General features: G+C 37.1%; 1 protein-coding gene across 1 annotated transcript; it reads left to right on the top strand.

The window, feature by feature from the left end:
- The first annotated feature begins 790 nt into the window (after window positions 1-790).
- prpf3 (PRP3 pre-mRNA processing factor 3 homolog (yeast)) lies at window positions 791-13,926 on the top strand. Its single transcript, XM_065246265.2, has 17 exons — window positions 791-874; window positions 4,619-4,776; window positions 5,111-5,241; window positions 5,655-5,810; window positions 5,996-6,082; window positions 7,626-7,894; window positions 7,985-8,103; window positions 8,219-8,406; window positions 8,495-8,661; window positions 8,741-8,823; window positions 8,911-9,054; window positions 10,714-10,813; window positions 11,100-11,213; window positions 12,577-12,695; window positions 12,796-12,873; window positions 12,956-13,017; window positions 13,114-13,926. The coding sequence occupies exons 2-17, from the start codon at window positions 4,632-4,634 to the stop codon at window positions 13,261-13,263; spliced, it is 2,112 nt and encodes a 703-aa protein (XP_065102337.2). The 5' UTR covers window positions 791-874; window positions 4,619-4,631; the 3' UTR covers window positions 13,264-13,926.
- The last annotated feature ends 4,536 nt before the right edge of the window (window positions 13,927-18,462 follow it).

Raw genomic sequence — 18,462 nt, 5'->3', positions numbered from 1 at the left:
TGTGTGTGTGTGTGGCCGGGTAATTATCACGTTGGGGGGACCAATTGTCCCCACAAAGATAGGAATACCAGTATTTTTGTGACCTTGTGGGGACATTTTGATGTCCCCATGAGGAAACAAGCTAATAAATCAAACAGAATGATGTTTCTTGAAAATCTAAGGTATCAGACAGTTTCCTGTGATGGTTGGGGTTAGGGAATGGGGCAGGTAAGGGGAATAGAATATACAGTTTGTACAGAATAAAATGCATTATGTCTATGGAATGTCCCCAAAAAACATGGAAACCAGAACGTGCGTGTGTGTGCGTGTGTGTGTGTGTGTGTGTGTGTGTGTGTGTGTGTGTGTGTGTGTGTGTGTGTGTGTGTGTGTGTGTGTGTGTGCGCGCGTGTGTTTGTGTGTATGTATATGTGGTGGGGGTGATGATGTGAAGATCCCAAAAGATTAACTGATGATCAATTTCTATTTTTGTTTTAGTTGTGAGAATGAGGGAATGTTCTTTAGCTGTGTAGTAAGTTGTCATAATAATTGTTACTATGCTGCCCCCTAAAGGACAAAATATTTAATACAATTCAACTTTAATTTTACTAGTAACTTAAATAATGTCGTGTTGTAGTCTAAAGATAGTAACTGATTAAGATAAAAAGATACAAAAAAACAACAAAAAACTGAAAATGATAAGTGAAAGTGTTTGAAAGCAAAATATAAACGTGTTTAATCTTGTTCGCTGCTCCGCTCCAGACCGAAAGATGGCAGCAGTGATGCAGCAGAGTTCAGTTTTCCGTCGGAAACGCGCATCAGTAACATCCGTTTCCGTTTCGCCATTGGAAAACGTTTGGCGAACACCGTGAGAGAAGAAAAGTCCAGAAACAGTACGGTACGTTTTCTTTTCGTATTAAATATGATCTGAGTTGTCGATTCATTGTCATTGGGCTTGAGAGAAGACATAACACACACGAGTGAAATAATAGGATTGAATTTTGACAGTTCGCTATAATTCAACTGAATAAAGTAAGGGGTAAGTGTGTTTGTGTCGGCGCTTTGGCACGTTTGATACCGAAACCCTCTTAAAATAATGCGATGGTAAACATAGTTTCCACCAAAATACAATATTTAATAATGAAACAGTGTTGTTGATGTTCCTACAGTAAAATTGTTGACGCTTGGTCTCCATTACCATCCAAATCAAGTTACATAAAATGATAGAAACATTTTGAAACCTGACGCTGTTTAAATGAGAAAACATATTAATATGATGCAATGACTATTGTATTTTTATGTGGTAACGTTATGTTCATACGTGTGCATTATACATAAGGCCAACGACGTAGCTGAACATAAATGAGCATAAAGTTTGTAAATGGTGGTCTACAGTCATTAGATCGGTCTGTTTATCTAAAACATTTACTAAAACTACCAAAAGGTGGACTATTATTATGAGAGTTATCTCGTGTAAGTTATGCTATTTGTATTTTGTTTATCTGCTGGATAACTATATGTTGATCAGATCTGATCTGTTGTGTGATCTGTTTGATAAAATCAAGCTTATTGATCACTTATTGGTTTCACAGACAAGGCTTAAGGCTAGTCCTAGACTAAAACACATGTTTGAGCTGTCTCAACTGGAAATAACTGCATATAATACACACAAAATGCATATTATTTCTAAGCAGTTTTACAAACAGTTGGCTATATGCTAATATCATGTTTGCATTTAAACAGAAATTGTGATCATTTTAAAGCAAGATGCATCGAAAGGAAAATTGTTTGCTGAAGCCGAATAAAATACAACTCTCGTCTGAATACCGAACAACTAGACATTTATTTTTCATTTTCCTAATTATTTTGCTAATTTTCTCATCAATGCATAAGTTACACTTTCAGAATGTCATTTTTAAAATATATGTTTTACATTATTTAACAATTAACTTTTTTAACATTCCAGCAGGGCCTTAAACCTGGTCACTTCTCTGATCAGATAGATATCTGACTAGTTAAAACTGTGGGGGTATGTAAAGATAGATACATATATAATAATGCACATGCATATATTATATAATGCTAAAAACATTCTGTTAAGATTATAACCTTGATATCTTTAATATTGACTGAGTAAGATCATTGAAGTCAATGTGAAATCAAACTTTGACACTTCGTATCTCAAAATTAGATTATAAAACTTAAATATGAACTCAAGTATTTTCTAACATCTAACCCTACATGTAAATCTAAAAAATATGTATCATGTTTAAACCATATTACTCATGGGAAGCATTGATTGTTCCTTATGTAAAACGAATTGATTTGTAGGAAAAACCTGACCCATACACTTGTTAAAACTGTTCCATTTAGATTCGACCATATAAATGAGTCTTGGCTAAATGGATATTAATCCAATCTTCTATTCCCGCACAAACGGCATATAACCTATTCTTTACTTTGCCTCAAGAAACTTGCAACAAGCTTATATAGCACTGTATGCGCGCACGGTCATTTAGTTTCGTTAGAGAGAGCAAACACACTAACAACTTAATGTGTCTGCTGCCTGAATTCAGCGGAGCTGAACGCGCTTCACGTTACAGAGCAGCAGGTGTCAGATTTCATTTATTCTTGTGGCCGATTCACAGCAGCCGCGTGGTATATCTGTTGCGTGTCAGTTGTGTGGCGGCTGCGTCGCGTTTTCTGTGTCTGTACATACCAGAAGCGTGCCTGACGAGCTGCTGTTGCTATAGGTGACATATTTTGCCTGGAAACGCTTCCAAGACGCTTGCGTGTGGCGTGAAAAATAGGCGTCGGTCTTATTCCTAGCATGCACGTGTTTTCGGCGCAGCTCGAGTCGTGCCTGAGACGTGCGTGTCATGCAGGCGGCGTGCACGGTCAAACCTGCTAACATGGGAGCCTAAATAAAAACGGACACGCCACGCAGCTGAGACGCTCACGTCACGCAGCCGGTGTGAGTCGGCCCTTATCAGAATGTGCGAGGCGAGCTGACGGACCAGACAATGGCAGAAGCCGCGTGCTTACTCATTTTTGTTATAATATACATATATGATGTTTAATATAAGCGAGATCGTTTTGTTGTTGTGTTTTTCATCAAGAAAAATAATAAACGCATCATTCAAGCAGCGCTTTATGGAGAAGTAGCCGGTTGCTCTGCTTGGGACTGGCGGGTTCTGTGAGAATTACCTGCGCACATTGACTCAAGCACTTAATTTAACCAGCTGTTGCATTCGCATTGCACGCAAATTCATACGCGATTTAACGCAGCGTACGCAAGCTCTGCATTTAAACAGTTGCGTAATTCAAAAGTGAAAGTAAAATGTGCACGTCTGCATGCGCATTTATAAGCCCCTCCCACCCGGTGATACCGGGATCACCGGGTTTGAGACGCGCTGATTAACCGGTGGGAAAATTCTGTTACAGCGGCAACTCTAGTGTTCAGGATGTCTTAATAAATTTAAATGATAAATGAAACTTGTTGTGCTGTATGTTTTTGCATCTTTCTCTGGTCCCGTTCTTCCTGATCCCAATTTTTTAATTAGTCAGTTAGGGTGCTTTCACACCTGCACTATTTTAGGTCAGAGCGGAGTGCGTCTTTTCATCAGCTGGAAACATTGTCAACAAAAAACCCTCAGCACTCGCTTCAGATCAAGTTGACCGTCTGGTGTTTTTGACGAACAATATGTAGATTGTGTAGTGAGCGTTTTGTTTCAGAATGGCAGTTTGCGATTTTGTGTTAATGTACAAACATTACGCTGTCTGTTGAAGCGTATTTTCTCAGGTTACTGATGCACAAATACAGTTTTATGCACTTTTGTTACCCAATTTTCCTTACATGCACATTAAGGACATTATCATTTATTTAAGAACAGTTGTTTGAAAAAGTATGCACTTTAAAAAGTGAATGTCATTTAATTTCGATAAAAGATGCGATGCTTGATTTGTATTTGCTTATTGCGCTCGCTCGCTCTCTTTTTTGCGGGCATAGCAGACAATACAGTACTTTTTTCCTCTAACATTAAATATTCCATTTAGAATTCAAATATAATTTGAATTTTGCTAATATTTCAGAAAGAATTCTGAATTAAGCTTTTCAGTCATTATGACAGCCCTAGTGCCCAACAAACAAGCGGGCCGAGACCTCTTTGAAGAGGTGGTCTCGGTGTGCTTTCAAACGAACTCTAGAGTGGTTTGTTGGTGTTGATAACATGATCCGAGATTAAACCGACCTAACTGCAAAAGCACTGCATGCATTATGAGATGAGGAAGTGTTTGTTGACACATTTTATTAGCAATATTAGCACCGTGACATGTCGCGGACATCATTTTAAATTATCGTTTTTTTTTTTAGTTAGAATTATACTAGATTTGACGTGAGTGTGTGTGCATGCACAATTTTAAATAGTTTAAAAATGTAGTATTAGATCAGGATCGGTAATGGCTGATGGCATCATTCATCCGTTTACTGGTGTTGGGTTATCTGAAGTCTTCATAATTAATAACTAATAATATGTATTTTAACATCAATAAAAAAAATCTATATGTATGTTCACAAACATGATCAAAGAGCTGATGGTGACAGCAGTTTTGAAGGTGTTTCTTCTTTCTGTCTCTTTAATAGATTTTCCCCCAACATGTCTCTGCCCAAGCGTGAGGTAGATGAGCTGAGGCCATGGGTGGAGCGCACAGTGAAGAAAGTCCTTGGATTTTCAGAACCCACTGTGGTGACAGCAGCATTACACTGCGTGGGTAAAGGACTAGACAAGAGAAAAACAACAGGTAAGTGAATTTTCCTGTGCAATGTGTTTGTTTGGGTATGATCAATACCTGAACAGATGAGACAATCTATCTAGCTGATGATGGGGCGGTTTCCCAGACAGGGTTTAGATTAAGTCAGGACAAACAAGCTTTTCTAGGTGTTCATCTTGAGACAAAGCAATGATACTGATATATTTTAAGATATTGCAGTGTAAGCTGTTTTCAGTTAAGACTGCTCAAACAGGCATTTTAGTCTTTTATGCCCTGTCTGGGAAACCGCCACTATAGATGCTTAACTCTCAGAAAATGTGCTTGGACATCAAAGTCTGAAATCTTCTGAAATCTCTCCTTCTAGATCAGCTGAGGCCATTTCTCGACGATTCGGCAAGTAGTTTTGTAGAGCGTCTGTTTGAGGCTTTGGAGGAAAGCAAAAATTCTCGTGGCAATAAGAGTTCTGGAGAGAAGAACCGCAAAAGAGAACTAAAGGTAAAGCTTTTTTGAACCTCCTTAAATTTGGATTGTTGTAGAGTTCGGTTTGCTAATTTAACACAGAAGATCACTTTGTAATTTTATTAAGATCACCAGATTAGTAATAATGTTTTAAGTTTAGCAGATTTTTTATCTGAAGAGCTCAGATGCAGAAGCCTCTAAACGCCACCTCTGTCAAAAATGAGATTGTTGGATTAACCGATTGCTCTTGGCACATATTATGCGTACATCAAATACTTTATCTTCAAATCCACTTATTACCAGCCCCAGGTCATTTGGAAATACCAGTTTGGTATCCATGAAAGCATGTCAGACGCACTTAGAGGCTTTTGCATTCTAAAACACTGATGTATTTTAAGGTGCTTTATTTTTTCTGTTGTAGTTCATGTCTATTTTTCCTTCACGTTTAGGAGGTGTTTGGAGATGAGGTGGAAGGAGGTAAGGATGGAGCGAGTGTGGAGTCAGCGGTGAAGAAGAAGAGAGTTCCTCGCTTTGAGGAAGTGGAGGAGCCGGCTGTTTTACCTGGACCTCCTACAGAGAGCCCCGGGATGCTTACCAAGATGCAGGTACCATTACCAAGATGCAAGACGCACACATTTTTACCACATCATCAGTTCTCATAGAATCTCACCATAACAAACACAGTTAAATGTTATTGCAGACAATACAGTAACGGAGACGGTAATTTCCTTCAGTCATTTCCTCTCTCCTACTATATGTGTTCATACTGTATGTGATGTTTCTGCTATAGATTAAGCAGATGATGGAAGCGGCCACACGGCAGATTGAGGAAAGAAAGAAGCAACTGAGTTTTGTGGCTCCTGTTCCCATTGCACAGGTGAGACTCTTGCTTCACCCCCCCCCCCCCCACACACACACACACACAAATGCACATCAGTCAAAAGTTTTGAACATTTGACTGAAATGTAAACGATGATCTTAAAAATAATTTAATCTGAAGGTGTATGATTAAATGCATGAAATTACTGTGGGTAGACAAAATATACCAGTGCCAAACTGATTTATTTCTGTTATTAGAAAACTAAATTTTTATTTTAAAATATTGTTTTTGGAATTAATGAAATTGAGCAGCCAATAAGAGCTCAGATTAAATCTAATCTCCTTTAAAGGCACATAGCGGAACTTTTTGGCCACTAGGGGGTGCTATACATAGATTTTTCACATCTAGCGCCCTAGAGGCCACAAGCGCCTTAGCACTGTCGAAAGGAAAAGACAAGTCTTCAGGTCACAAAGTGTGCCTTCCAGCATGTCATATAAATATAATTTCATGGGTTTTATTTTTTTCAAACGGCAAAAGATCGCGTAGCTCACGTTTAGAAGCTAAACCCAAGTTTAAAAGTACAAATAAAAGCGATACAGACCCCGTCAGGCTATGGTAGACATGTCATTCAACCTATTTTAAGTCGATGTACCATCACAAGGGTCTTGAAAATATATTATGAAGGTTGAAAAACTACAAAGTGTCACTTTAATATTCTTTAAAATTCAGCCTAAGGTGAAACTTCAAGAAACTTCTTGATAAAATGACATGAATACGGTTTCACAATTTGTAGGCACAGGGTTACTGTTATATTTTATCTTCTGAAGTGCAGAGTTTTGACTGATAATTCCCACAGTTATATGTGTGTTATGCCATAGTTTGTATAATTTTATATAGGGCTGTCAAAAGATTAATTGCTATTAATCGCATCCAAAATAAAGGACCTTTACTTAAAGGGGACAGAGAATGAAAAACCATTTTTACCTTGTCTTTGTTGAATAATGGTAGTCTACCCGCATTCACGAACATACAAAAAGTGCTAGACATGCTAAACATCTCAGTCTCATAGAAATTCCTCTTTTAGAAATGTCAGCCAGAAAACGGCCCAATCTGAAAAACTGATGCTTATGACATCACAGGCATCTCACTGCCCCTCCACTTTAAAATAATTGCCTACATTTTTTGAGTGGCAGAAAAGTCAGCCAATCAGTAATGAGATTGCAAGTTAAGCCAGTAGGGGGAGCCAAATAGGTGCAAAACCAACTTGTTTAAAATCCCCCACCCTAATAGAGCTATCTGAGAGAGGTTTTTAGGAAGCTTCTAAGGCATTACAGACCCAAACAAAAACATTTTTGCCTACATGTCACATCACAGAACAAGGATAAATACCCCATTCAATCATTCTATGTCACCTTTAATATCCTAATGATTTTTGGCATAAAAAAAATGCAATGTGGTGTTTGCTATTGCTACAAATATACCTGTGCTACATATTTTGTGGTCCATGGTCACATATATGTTAGAAACAAATAAAGTTCTCATCTAAGGCTTATAGCATCATAGTGTCATTGTCACACTGTTGTTTTTCTCTCTTTTATAGCCTAGATTGCCGCTGAGTACCCCTCAGACAGACTCTAGTGCTGCACGTTCGATGCTTTCAGCGGCAGGTTCGGCCCAGTCCATCGCCCCCTCCCAGGCTGCTAACTTCATGAACGATGCGATAGAAAAGGCTCGCAAAGCAGCGGAGCTACAGGCTAAGATCCAGTCCACGCTGTCTCAGAAACCAGGGATTTTGGGTGCTTTGAATAACACGGGCTCGCAAAACCTGGTCGCTTTGGCTAACCTGCACGCGATGGGCATTGCACCACCGTTAGTATATATTTCAGTATTATTTTTAATCCTATGTGATGCCATGGAGAGTTGTAATGTATTTAAATTATGGAATGGGTGTGTTTACAGTAAAGTGGAGCCTCGTGAGATTACAAAGCCAACGCCTCTCATTTTGGATGAGCTTGGTAGAACCGTTGACGCCAGTGGAAGAGAAATTGAGCTTACGCATCGCATGCCTACACTGAAAGGTATTACCACAGTAGCTGTATGCTCATATTATTATACCATGTTCACTATTTATGCAGTATTATCACATATGATGATATACTTCATAGGTTATCTTATATGTTTTTCTCTCGCCAGCAAACATCAGAGCCGTAAAGAGAGAGCAGTTTCGCCAGCAGTTAAAAGAAAAGCCCACTGATGATCTAGAGTCCACATCCTATTTTGACCCACGTGTGCCCCTCGTTCCTGCACAGAGAGCAAAGAAAGGCTTCAAGTTCCATGAACAGGGCCGCTTTGAGAAGATTGCCCAGCGCATACGCACTAAGGTTTGCAAAAGCCTTCCTCTTATATTGTTGACTTCTGAAGAGCTATAAAGAGCTTTATAAAATGTATGATTCGTCTCTCCGTCTTCAGTCTCAGCTGGAGAAGCTACAAATGGAGATCGCTCAGGCTGCCAAGAAGACGGGCATCCAGGCCTCCACCAAACTGGCACTTATTGCTCCCAAGAAGGAGCTGGGAGAAGGGGAGATTCCTAGAATCGAGTGGTGGGACTCCTACATCCTACCCTATCACGTGAACCTGTAAGTGCCAGTTGCCTGGTTTACACAGTTTAGTTGATCACTTGCATGTCTTTTTTCACACTTTTTTCTTGCTTCTCAGATCTGTAGAGATGAATTTAGATGGCATTGAGTTGCACGGAGTCACCAACTTGGTTGAGCACCCAATTCAGATGGCCCCTCCAGGTATTTCTCACATAATGTGAATTACAGCAAGGCAATTATTTAAGTTCTGCAAATGGTAACTGACATTCCCATTTGTGTCTGTGTCAGTGGACACTGATACGGCAGTGACTCTAGGTGTGTATTTGACCAAGAAGGAGCAGAAGAAGTTGAGAAGGCAGACACGCAGAGAAGGACAGAAAGAGCTGCAGGAGAAAGTCCGATTAGGCCTCATGCCTCCACCCGAACCCAAAGGTACATCACTGACCAGAACCTGTCAGTCACACGTTTTAATAAACAAATCAATAACATTTACTGCAGTATTACATTTGCTTGTTAAAGGTCACGTAACACACGCTGTTTTTGCTAATCTCGTAATTACGTGTCGGCTTTTGGTTGGTGTGTGTGCATGCTTTCCTGGGAGAAGTGCCCATATAAGGACTTCCACTGTACTTGTAGCACTGCTTATGGATTCAGTATTCTTAGTATGCTTAACAGATTCAGTACTCAACTTTCAAAAAGTTTTCCAAGACTAAGTGCGTTCGGCACGGAAATACCACGTCATACATCCAAATGTTTTTTTAACCTTTAGGGATGCTAAACGATTAATTGCGATTAATTGTTAGCAGAATAAAAGTTTTTGTTTACATCACATATGTGTGTAAACTGTGTATATTAAAAATTTATATATATAAATATGAACACATTCATGTATAATTTTAAGAAAAATGTTTTTATATGTTAAGTATTTATATTTAGATATAATATAAATTATACATAAATATACAAATGTATATACACATGTAAAGATTTCTAAAACATATACATGCATGTGTGTACATTTATTTATACAAAGTTATTATACACAGTTCACACACATATATGATGTAAACAAAAACTTTTATTCTGCTAACGATTAATCGCGATTAATCACGATTAATCGTTAAGCATCCCTATGAGGAATGCAACTCTTTAACTGTGTTAAAGGTAAATACCAGCGTTTTTTAATATTTTACTATGTACTTACCTCAACTTAGATGAATTAATACACCCTTATCTTCTTTCAGTGTGTGCACTTTTAATCTTTGTACAGCGCCTTGTTAGCATTTAGCCTAGCCCCATTCATTCCTTAGGATCCAAACAGGGATGACTGTAGAAGCCACCAAACACATCCATGTTTTCCCTATTTAAAGACTCTTACATGAGTAGTAACACAAGTTTGGTGGCAAAAAATAAAACTTTTGTTTGGAGCCATAGGAATGAATGGGGCTAGGCTAAATGCTAACACATACACGAAGCGCTGTACAAAGATTAAAAGTGCACGCATTAAAAAGATAGGTATGTATTAATTCATCTAAGTTGAGGTAAGAAGATCGTAAAATTGAAAAGACAGTGGTCTTTTCCTTTAACAAGTCAGAAAGCATGAAATATTGTTAGATAGTGCTGCATAACGATTAATTGTGATTAATCGTTTGTAAAATAAACATTTAATTTTAAGATTTATATTATATATATATTTATATTTATATATATATATATATATATAGATATATAGATATATATTTTATATATATATATATATATATATATATATATATAATATATATAGATTATATATATATATATATATATATATATATATATATATATATATATATATATATATATATATATATATATATATATATATATATATATATATATATATATATATACACACACATGTCAATATTTTTTAAATATTTAGATGCATATGTGTGTGTGTTTATATTTACAAAATTATTATACACTGTACACAATTATTATTCGTCATGCAGCCCTACCTTTAGACCCCCCCCCCCACCTTGAAATATTCAGATGTCTTGTATTTATCAGTTGAACTGTTTAGGACTTATTGCTAATATGTTTGTGCAGTGCGGATCTCTAATCTGATGAGGGTTTTGGGAACGGAGGCTGTGCAGGACCCCACTAAAGTGGAGGCTCATGTTAGAGCACAAATGGCCAAGAGACAGAAGTAAGTCCCTTTATGCGCACACACAGTATTGAAATCAAATCCAAGCACACTGTGACTGTGGACTATGGTTGCAAAAGTGCGGAAAGTTTCGAGTAGATTTCCGGAAAACTTTCCATTGGAACTTAATTGGTGGACATCGCATATTGGGGTTAATTTACATTTATTCCTGTTAATTCCAATGGAAAGTTTTAAGCCTTGAAATTTTGGGAAAATATTGCAACCCTGCATTTACATAAGCACATATACTCTTATAACCAAGTCATGTTTACCCCTTGTGTGTGTTCAGGGCCCACGAGGAGGCGAACGCAGCACGTAAACTCACAGCAGAGCAGAGAAAAGAGAAGAAGGTGAAGAAACTGAAGGAGGATTTGAGTCATGGGGTTCACATTGCTGTTTACAGGTATTAAAGTAGTTTATAAAGTATTATTAGCAGATGTAAGTGCTAAACCTTCTTAAAAAAAAAAAATGCTCACGAGAAAAGTGCTTCGGAAAAGTGAGTCGGGCCGAGTACCAAAACATGTAGCTGTGGCCAATCAGCTGTAAGGGGTGTGTCTACTAATGATGCAGAGGATAGAGCACTCAGTTTACTATGTGTATGTCATCTATGTCTCCTGTTTCTAGGCGTTTGTCCGCTGCAACGTTTTGACCTCTTCCTCTTATGCCGGGTGTTTAATGTCGTCTTCCGCATGAAACATGCAGTACTATCAAGACACATTCGACCTAGGTTACTGTACTGACATCATTGCATGGGTTGTGTATATGTGGGGTGGGTCTATCAAAAGAGGGTCGAGATCCTATTTGGGTAGGGGTGTGTTTGTTTTGGTGATCTGAAATATCAACAACGGTTACCTCAGGGTTCCCACGAGTCCTTGAAATCCTTGAAACTCAAGGCCCTGGGAAGTTTTTGAAAATCTACATACATAGATACAGGTCATTGAATGTGCTTGAATCTATTTTATGCAAGAAGTTTAAAAAAAAAAAAATCCATATTCTCTGTGTAGTGTAGGATAATATCATAAAATTCTAGACTTTTTAAGCACACGTGCTAAACTGTTCGCTTTAAATGCTTATATCTTCTGTATGTGAATGTTGATTCATACCAAAATGCTTTTTTGCATAGTTGTGTTTGACAAATGAAAACATCTCGGGTTACTTATGTAACTGTTGTTCCCTGAAAAGGGAACGAGGCGCTGTGCTCCCTTGCCATACTTCCTGCGTCCCTATAACACCGTCTTTGGCAATATTTCAGATAGTGATATACTTCCTGGCTCCCGCATCACCCTGTCTTTGTCGTTAAGTCTCATCATTGGTTGAATTTGATATACACATTCAGACGCATTTACCCCTGGAGGTGTCCCCAAAGTGTCATCGCAGTGACACAGCGCTAGTTCCCTCGAAAGAGAACTGTAACAGTGTATCTTAAAAGGTAACACGATGTAACCTTGCTCTCACTTGAAATGCGTCCCCACATTTAGTCCTTGAATTTGAGGGTATTGGACCTGGAAAGTCCTTGAAAGGTCCTTGAATTTGAAGTTAACTTAGGTGTGGGAACCCTGTTACCGGAAATCACTTACGGTACTGCATGTAGAGTTTCAGAAAGCAAATGAAAGTATGAAATGATGATGTCAAGAATATCCTAATTAGGATGTGATGTCAACCAGCACCATCCTCTCACAAAATCCTGTGGAAAACACGTATATAGTAAAAGATAAGTCACTGAAACCTGATCAAGTGCTCAAGCGTTTCTTCTGTTTCGATCTCAGAATTCGAAATCTTTACAATCCAGCCAAGAAGTTCAAGGTGGAGGCCAATGCGAATCAGCTGTACCTCACTGGCACTGTGGTCTTACACAGGGATGTCAACATTGTAGTCGTTGAAGGAGGTGAGAGTGAGCAAAGCATCCATATTTATTCATCTTTTTCCAGATTTATACATATTCACAACATTTATGAATTGTCTTTAAATGACCTCTCCTTGTGTAGGACCCAAGTCACAAAAGAAGTTCAAACGGCTGATGTTAAATAGGATCAAATGGCATGAGCACAATTCAAAGAGAGACGGTAAGAGGAGAGAGAATAGCAGGTTTAAGATCACATCATGGATGAGATCATAAATTGACCTTTTATATTTTGTTTCTTCCAGAGCCTGAAGGTTCAGATGATGAAGGATCCAGGAAGACTAACAAGTGTACTTTGGTTTGGGAGGTAAGAGGAACAGTCCCTAAAAATAAAGAACATTCAGCAGGTATCTTGGTGCTTAAAAAGTGCTCTATTGTACGTTTCCCCTTATTTTTTCCTCAGGGTACAGCCAAGGAACGTAGCTACGGGGAGGTTAAGTTTAAACAGTGCCCTACGGAGAGCATGGCTCGGGAACATTTTAAGAAGCACGGCACCGAACATTACTGGGATTTGGCTCTGAGTCAAAGTGTGCTGGAGACGACCGACGACTGAGACGCTGACAAACTGATCACAAACATTAGACATGAGTGCACACTTGAACACCTGTTTTTGAGAGGTGAAACAGACTGTGGTTGAGTGGAACGTATGTGTAAATACATTCAGTACGGTCAAGTGCGTTTTGCATCGCTGCATAATGGGTGTGAAACAATGAATGGCTTATAAATAAGAGCTAGTTTGATGAACCTCTACCTGTATGGCAGAACCTAACAATAACTGCAGATTAAACAATGACGGATACGTTGGTTTTGTAACCCCTGTAATAGTTTTATAGTGTTGGCTGTGCGGTCTGTGACTCTCAATGGTATCCAGTGCTAATATCAATGCAGACATTCAGTAAGCAAGCCTCACTGCTGGAGTAAACAACAGTTAACACTGAAGTTTGGTACTCGGTGACTGGACGTGTTTCAGTGTAAAAACAAAAGCGTTGGTTTCTGTATAAAAACAAGGAATAGTTTTAAAAGAAAAGGTTTTGGCTCACCTGTACCAATGTCCAGTTAAAAATGGACCTGGCTTGAATCTTTCATAAGTTTTTTTCCCCATGTTTTGTTTTTTGTTACAAACTCAATTTAAGATCTCTTACCGTGTACATTAAATGGCAGCCAACCAAATGCTGGTGATTAAAGCTGGGCTAAAAGAAAAATCAAGTTTGATTTATTGTACGTCTTGTAGAATGTTATCAATTTAATAGGCTTTATGCCCAGCTGCACTACTTCCTGAACTTCAGCCAGCTCCTTGTTTCCTGTCTGCCATTATTGGACAAACTGATTAATCCAGGTGTGCCTGACCTCAGTAGTCACAACAACAATAATCAGACACACCTGGATTAATCAGTTTGTCCAATAATGGCAGACAGGAAACAAGGAGCTGGCTGAAGTTCAGGAAGTAGTGCAGCTGGGCATAAAGCCTATTATATTGCAGCATTATGGTGTTCAGTTGTGTTAACAATAGGAATTATGCAAACCATTACAATACTGTATTTATCTACAGGGGGTGGAGAATGAAACTGAATCACTTTAACAATAAAGTGATGGCAGTTTCACAGCTATGTGCAGCATAGTGTCCAATATTAATTTATTGCATATTACATCAATGATAGTCTTTGCAGTGGATCAAGAGCCAGGGTAATGTTGGTATAATAACTACATGAAGGACAAACCACGTCTAACAGGTAACCAGTGACGCAAGAGGGACGTAAATCTGATGTAAGTTTTGCTCGGGGTTTCCTCATTTACATAATGTGCATTTTAAAACGACTGAAGGGCAATAATGTGCAACCATTTCTGGAATTTCATGTTTGTTTGTCAGTAAATAATTTTATTACACAGTTGAATTTCCTGAAAAGCTTTCAGGTAAAGGCAAATAACCAAAGACAAATAAATTCATTCTCAATATGCACACAATGTTTATTAATCTGATCTTTGATTAAACACTGTTCATGTTTCTTGTCTTTTCACACTATGACATGAATCACGTCAATTATATATTTAATTAAAAACGGAGTTATGTAGCATTACTTTATATTACTGTGGGTCATGTAACATTTAAATGATAAAACATTTATTAAATATTACATGTTAACTTGCTTTCATCTGTCGCCGTTAAAACTGTAGCGCACCGAAACTCCCGCCTTCTTTGATTTGATTGGCCGTAAATCCGTCTTCTTTAATTTGATTGGTTACCTCAATCATTATGACATTGACGAGCGCTGTTGAGATTGACCAGCTGCGTTGTACAACATTTTACAGCACCAAATACAATTCAGTCTATAAGTCATTTACTTTGAGACTTTAAATACACACCACAAAAAAAAAAAAGAACAATACAAAGGTCCTGACCCTGATGGTGTTTCCGGCACTGACAAAACAAGCACAAAAAATAAATACAACCACAACTCAAGACAATCAAACTCACCTCTGTAAAGTTGCTTTGCTGATTATTTCTAGTTTGCTTCAGTCGCTAGATGGCGTCATTTACACCCAACACTCACTCATCAGAAAAATTAAAAGAAATTTAATTTCTGAAAGTTTAATGGCCAGATACTGCTGGAAATATTGTAAACATACATGTGTGTATGTATGTGTATATATATATATATATATATATATATATATATATATATATATATATATATATGTATGTATGTATGTATGTATGTATGTATGTATGTATGTATGTATGTATGTATGTATGTATGTATGTATGTATGTATGTATGTATGTATGTATGTATGTATGTATGTATGTATGTATGTATGTATGTATGTATGTATGTATGTATGTATGTATGTATGTATGTATGTATGTATGTATGTATGTATGTATGTATGTATGTATGTATGTATGTATGTATGTATGTATGTATGTATGTATGTATGTATGTATGTATGTATGTCAGGCACGTGCACACATAGACATCAAAGGGGGCTTGAGCACCTGCCCTTTTTATTCCTGGAGAGAAAGTGCCCTTTTTTCTGGGGTGCTTTTAAAAAAATAATAATAATATGATCTTTATTCATATAACTGATGTCTGTCTGTTTCTTGTGTTTTTTACTTGTTTCTTATTTTAAGTTAACATGAATTTATTCAGAAATCATTTAAATGAGATTTAAACTCTTATATAAAGAAAAATAGCGCTATTTGTGGCACACAAACGGTTAACAGATGAGTCCCGCCTCCAAAATTCAAATCGCTAATATGATTGGCTTTACCTTTCCTTAGTCCCGCCTCTCTAACTTACTTCGCTTTATGATTGGTCTGTCTACACTCGTGCTGCATCATTCGCGCTTCAAGCGCCAAAGCTCAGCCTGCCCTGAAAGAGACGCGATCATGTGCATGATATGCAGGCAGCTACCGGTAAGTGTGTGAGGAAGAAAGCATTCTTATATTAACTGTTTTATGGACAAAATATGGAACACGTTGTTACACATAACGATTCAGGGACATTGTTTTCCATGGCAATCCCATATTAACCTGAAGAGTTGCAAACTTGTAACATAGTGTATGTAGTTTAAACAGACTGCTCATAAAATAATAAAGCACAAACAATAATATAATTGCTAACTACAGTAGTAAGCTTTTTTGTTTGCGTTTTTTGTAACGGCTGTTAAATAAGTATAATGTGTTATACTGGATTGCTGGAGTAGATTGGGAAGAAATCTGATGGTTCAGTATTTTACTTGCCCAGTCTGAATTTTCACTGACATCACAAAAAAGTAAAATATAAAATACAAATAAAATAGGCCTAATCTATATTTGTTGTTTCTGACATGTGTAACCCTAATAAATATGAAACCTAAGATTAAAGGTGCCATAGGATGTGTTGTCATAATATGTTAAATTGTTCTTTGACAATTACATATAAGGTATGTTGCTTTATTAAGTGCAAAAATTATCCAGAAACGTTTTTACATGTCAATTTACAACCCTAGAATTTGTCATTTGAATGAAATGGTCTATTTTTGCCCTATTTGAAAGGGTCATGAATAATAATGTTGAGCTCTTCTCTGAGGCTCATGCCAGAAGCTCACATTAGTAAACAGACCTTATATTTTGAGCCCTTATCAGACAACAATACATTTTGAGTAACAACTAATCAGCTAAACGCTAGCATATGATATAGCATTTATTGGCATGTAAGCGCTAACTCAGCAGTCACAACTTAGTTTTTAGCATTTTAACAAATTTGTAATTAATGTGTAATTTAATGTTTTCAAAACATGCACATTGTGTAATGGCTTCCTTTCCTGCTCTATAAACCTAGACTACTAAGGAGACCATGCATGGTGTCTGTGTGAACAACTGATTATTTTGTAGACATCTTTTGAAAATTAAACAATTGCGTGAGTTTAAGGAAGATAAAATTAATTAACTTTTTTAATATTTTTTAAAAAAGGAAGTCAGAATTGCGTTAATATATATACTTTTTTATACATAATTATGAGAAGTGCCCTTTATTTCACTTGAGCCCCTGCCCCTCAAAATGTCTGTGCACGTTCCTGATGTATGTATATATATATATATATATATATATATATATATATATATGTATGGATGTATGTATATATATATATATATATATATATATATATATATATCTTAATTTAATAATTACATGAGTCATTTGATGCCATTTTAAAGGTTATTGCAAAATTACATTTGTTTATATTTATTTCTTTATTTTATGCATTTTTCAAAGTGTTTTGAGTTCATTTCTATTGGCTCCTGCTCCTCGGCATATTTCTGATGACATCATCAGTTGTCACGGAATTCCGTGGATTTTAGTGCACGTCATTAGCTGCTGCTTTCTAGTTCAGGCGTCACTGCACAGACAATAGGCGTATGACATTAAAATATTGTTAAAGTGATGCGGAAGCGCACAGTAAAGAACCCGGCAGCTTTTGAAGTACACTCACGAAATCTTGATGTCACACACCGATCGGTCTGCGCAACCCTGCTTGACCTATCTACCCCGCGCATGCGAGTTTATGAGCAGTAGGCTGTTGTGGTTGTCGTTACGGTTTCAGTCAGCTCAAACTTGATGAAATGATGAGTAAAATAAAATTTACCACTGAGGAGTTAAGGAAACTTAATTTGTCTGCAAAAATTACAGCACGGGACAGAGCAAAATATTTAGGGAATGACTTTTATGAGGATGGCGGAGTAATGTTCTGTAAAGTCTGCCAGCACTCTGTGGTTTAACGTTACCTGAGGCGACAGACAGCATTAGATCATCTCCGATCCGCTCGACACAAGAACCAAAAAGCGAGCACTCCGGGTAAGTTTTATTTAGTTATTTTTCATTATGTTGTAAACAAAATATAAAGGTCTTAATACATTTTAATACATGCTAATTTCAATATAAAAAAGTAAACCAGGTAAAAAGTATTTACACAAGCTTTTTAATTTTGCTTTAATATATTGCAAAATGTAATAGACACTATAAATCACTCTATATTTAATTTTACATACAAAATATAAATATGGTGGTCTTGATATACACATTATCTCTAGATTTAGTTTAATACAATATTTAGTCAGGTGTATCTGGAGTCTGACAGTCTGTCTACACGTAACGTTAGCACTATTAAATAGACTTAAGGACTTTTTGGGGACATTTAAAAGTATATAAGAAAAAATAGGAAAATAATTGCCTAAAATCTCAGGACCATGAGCTCAATGACAGTTTTTTCTT

The sequence above is a fragment of the Paramisgurnus dabryanus genome, chromosome 13 (assembly GCF_030506205.2).
Source record: "Paramisgurnus dabryanus chromosome 13, PD_genome_1.1, whole genome shotgun sequence".
NCBI lineage: Eukaryota > Metazoa > Chordata > Actinopteri > Cypriniformes > Cobitidae > Paramisgurnus > Paramisgurnus dabryanus.
Note: the sequence above shows the minus strand (reverse complement) of the source record. Positions and strands in the feature narration are given on the sequence as shown.

Bases quoted from the DNA above. Each gene is read 5' to 3' on its own strand.
- prpf3 (XM_065246265.2), top strand. From the start codon at position 4,632: ATGTCTCTGCCCAAGCGTGAGGTAGATGAGCTGAGGCCATGGGTGGAG. The intron at 7,895-7,984 runs GTTAGTATATAT...GTGTGTTTACAG, and splicing joins GCGATGGGCATTGCACCACC to TAAAGTGGAGCCTCGTGAGA. The intron at 11,214-12,576 runs GTATTAAAGTAG...TTTCGATCTCAG, and splicing joins GTTCACATTGCTGTTTACAG to AATTCGAAATCTTTACAATC.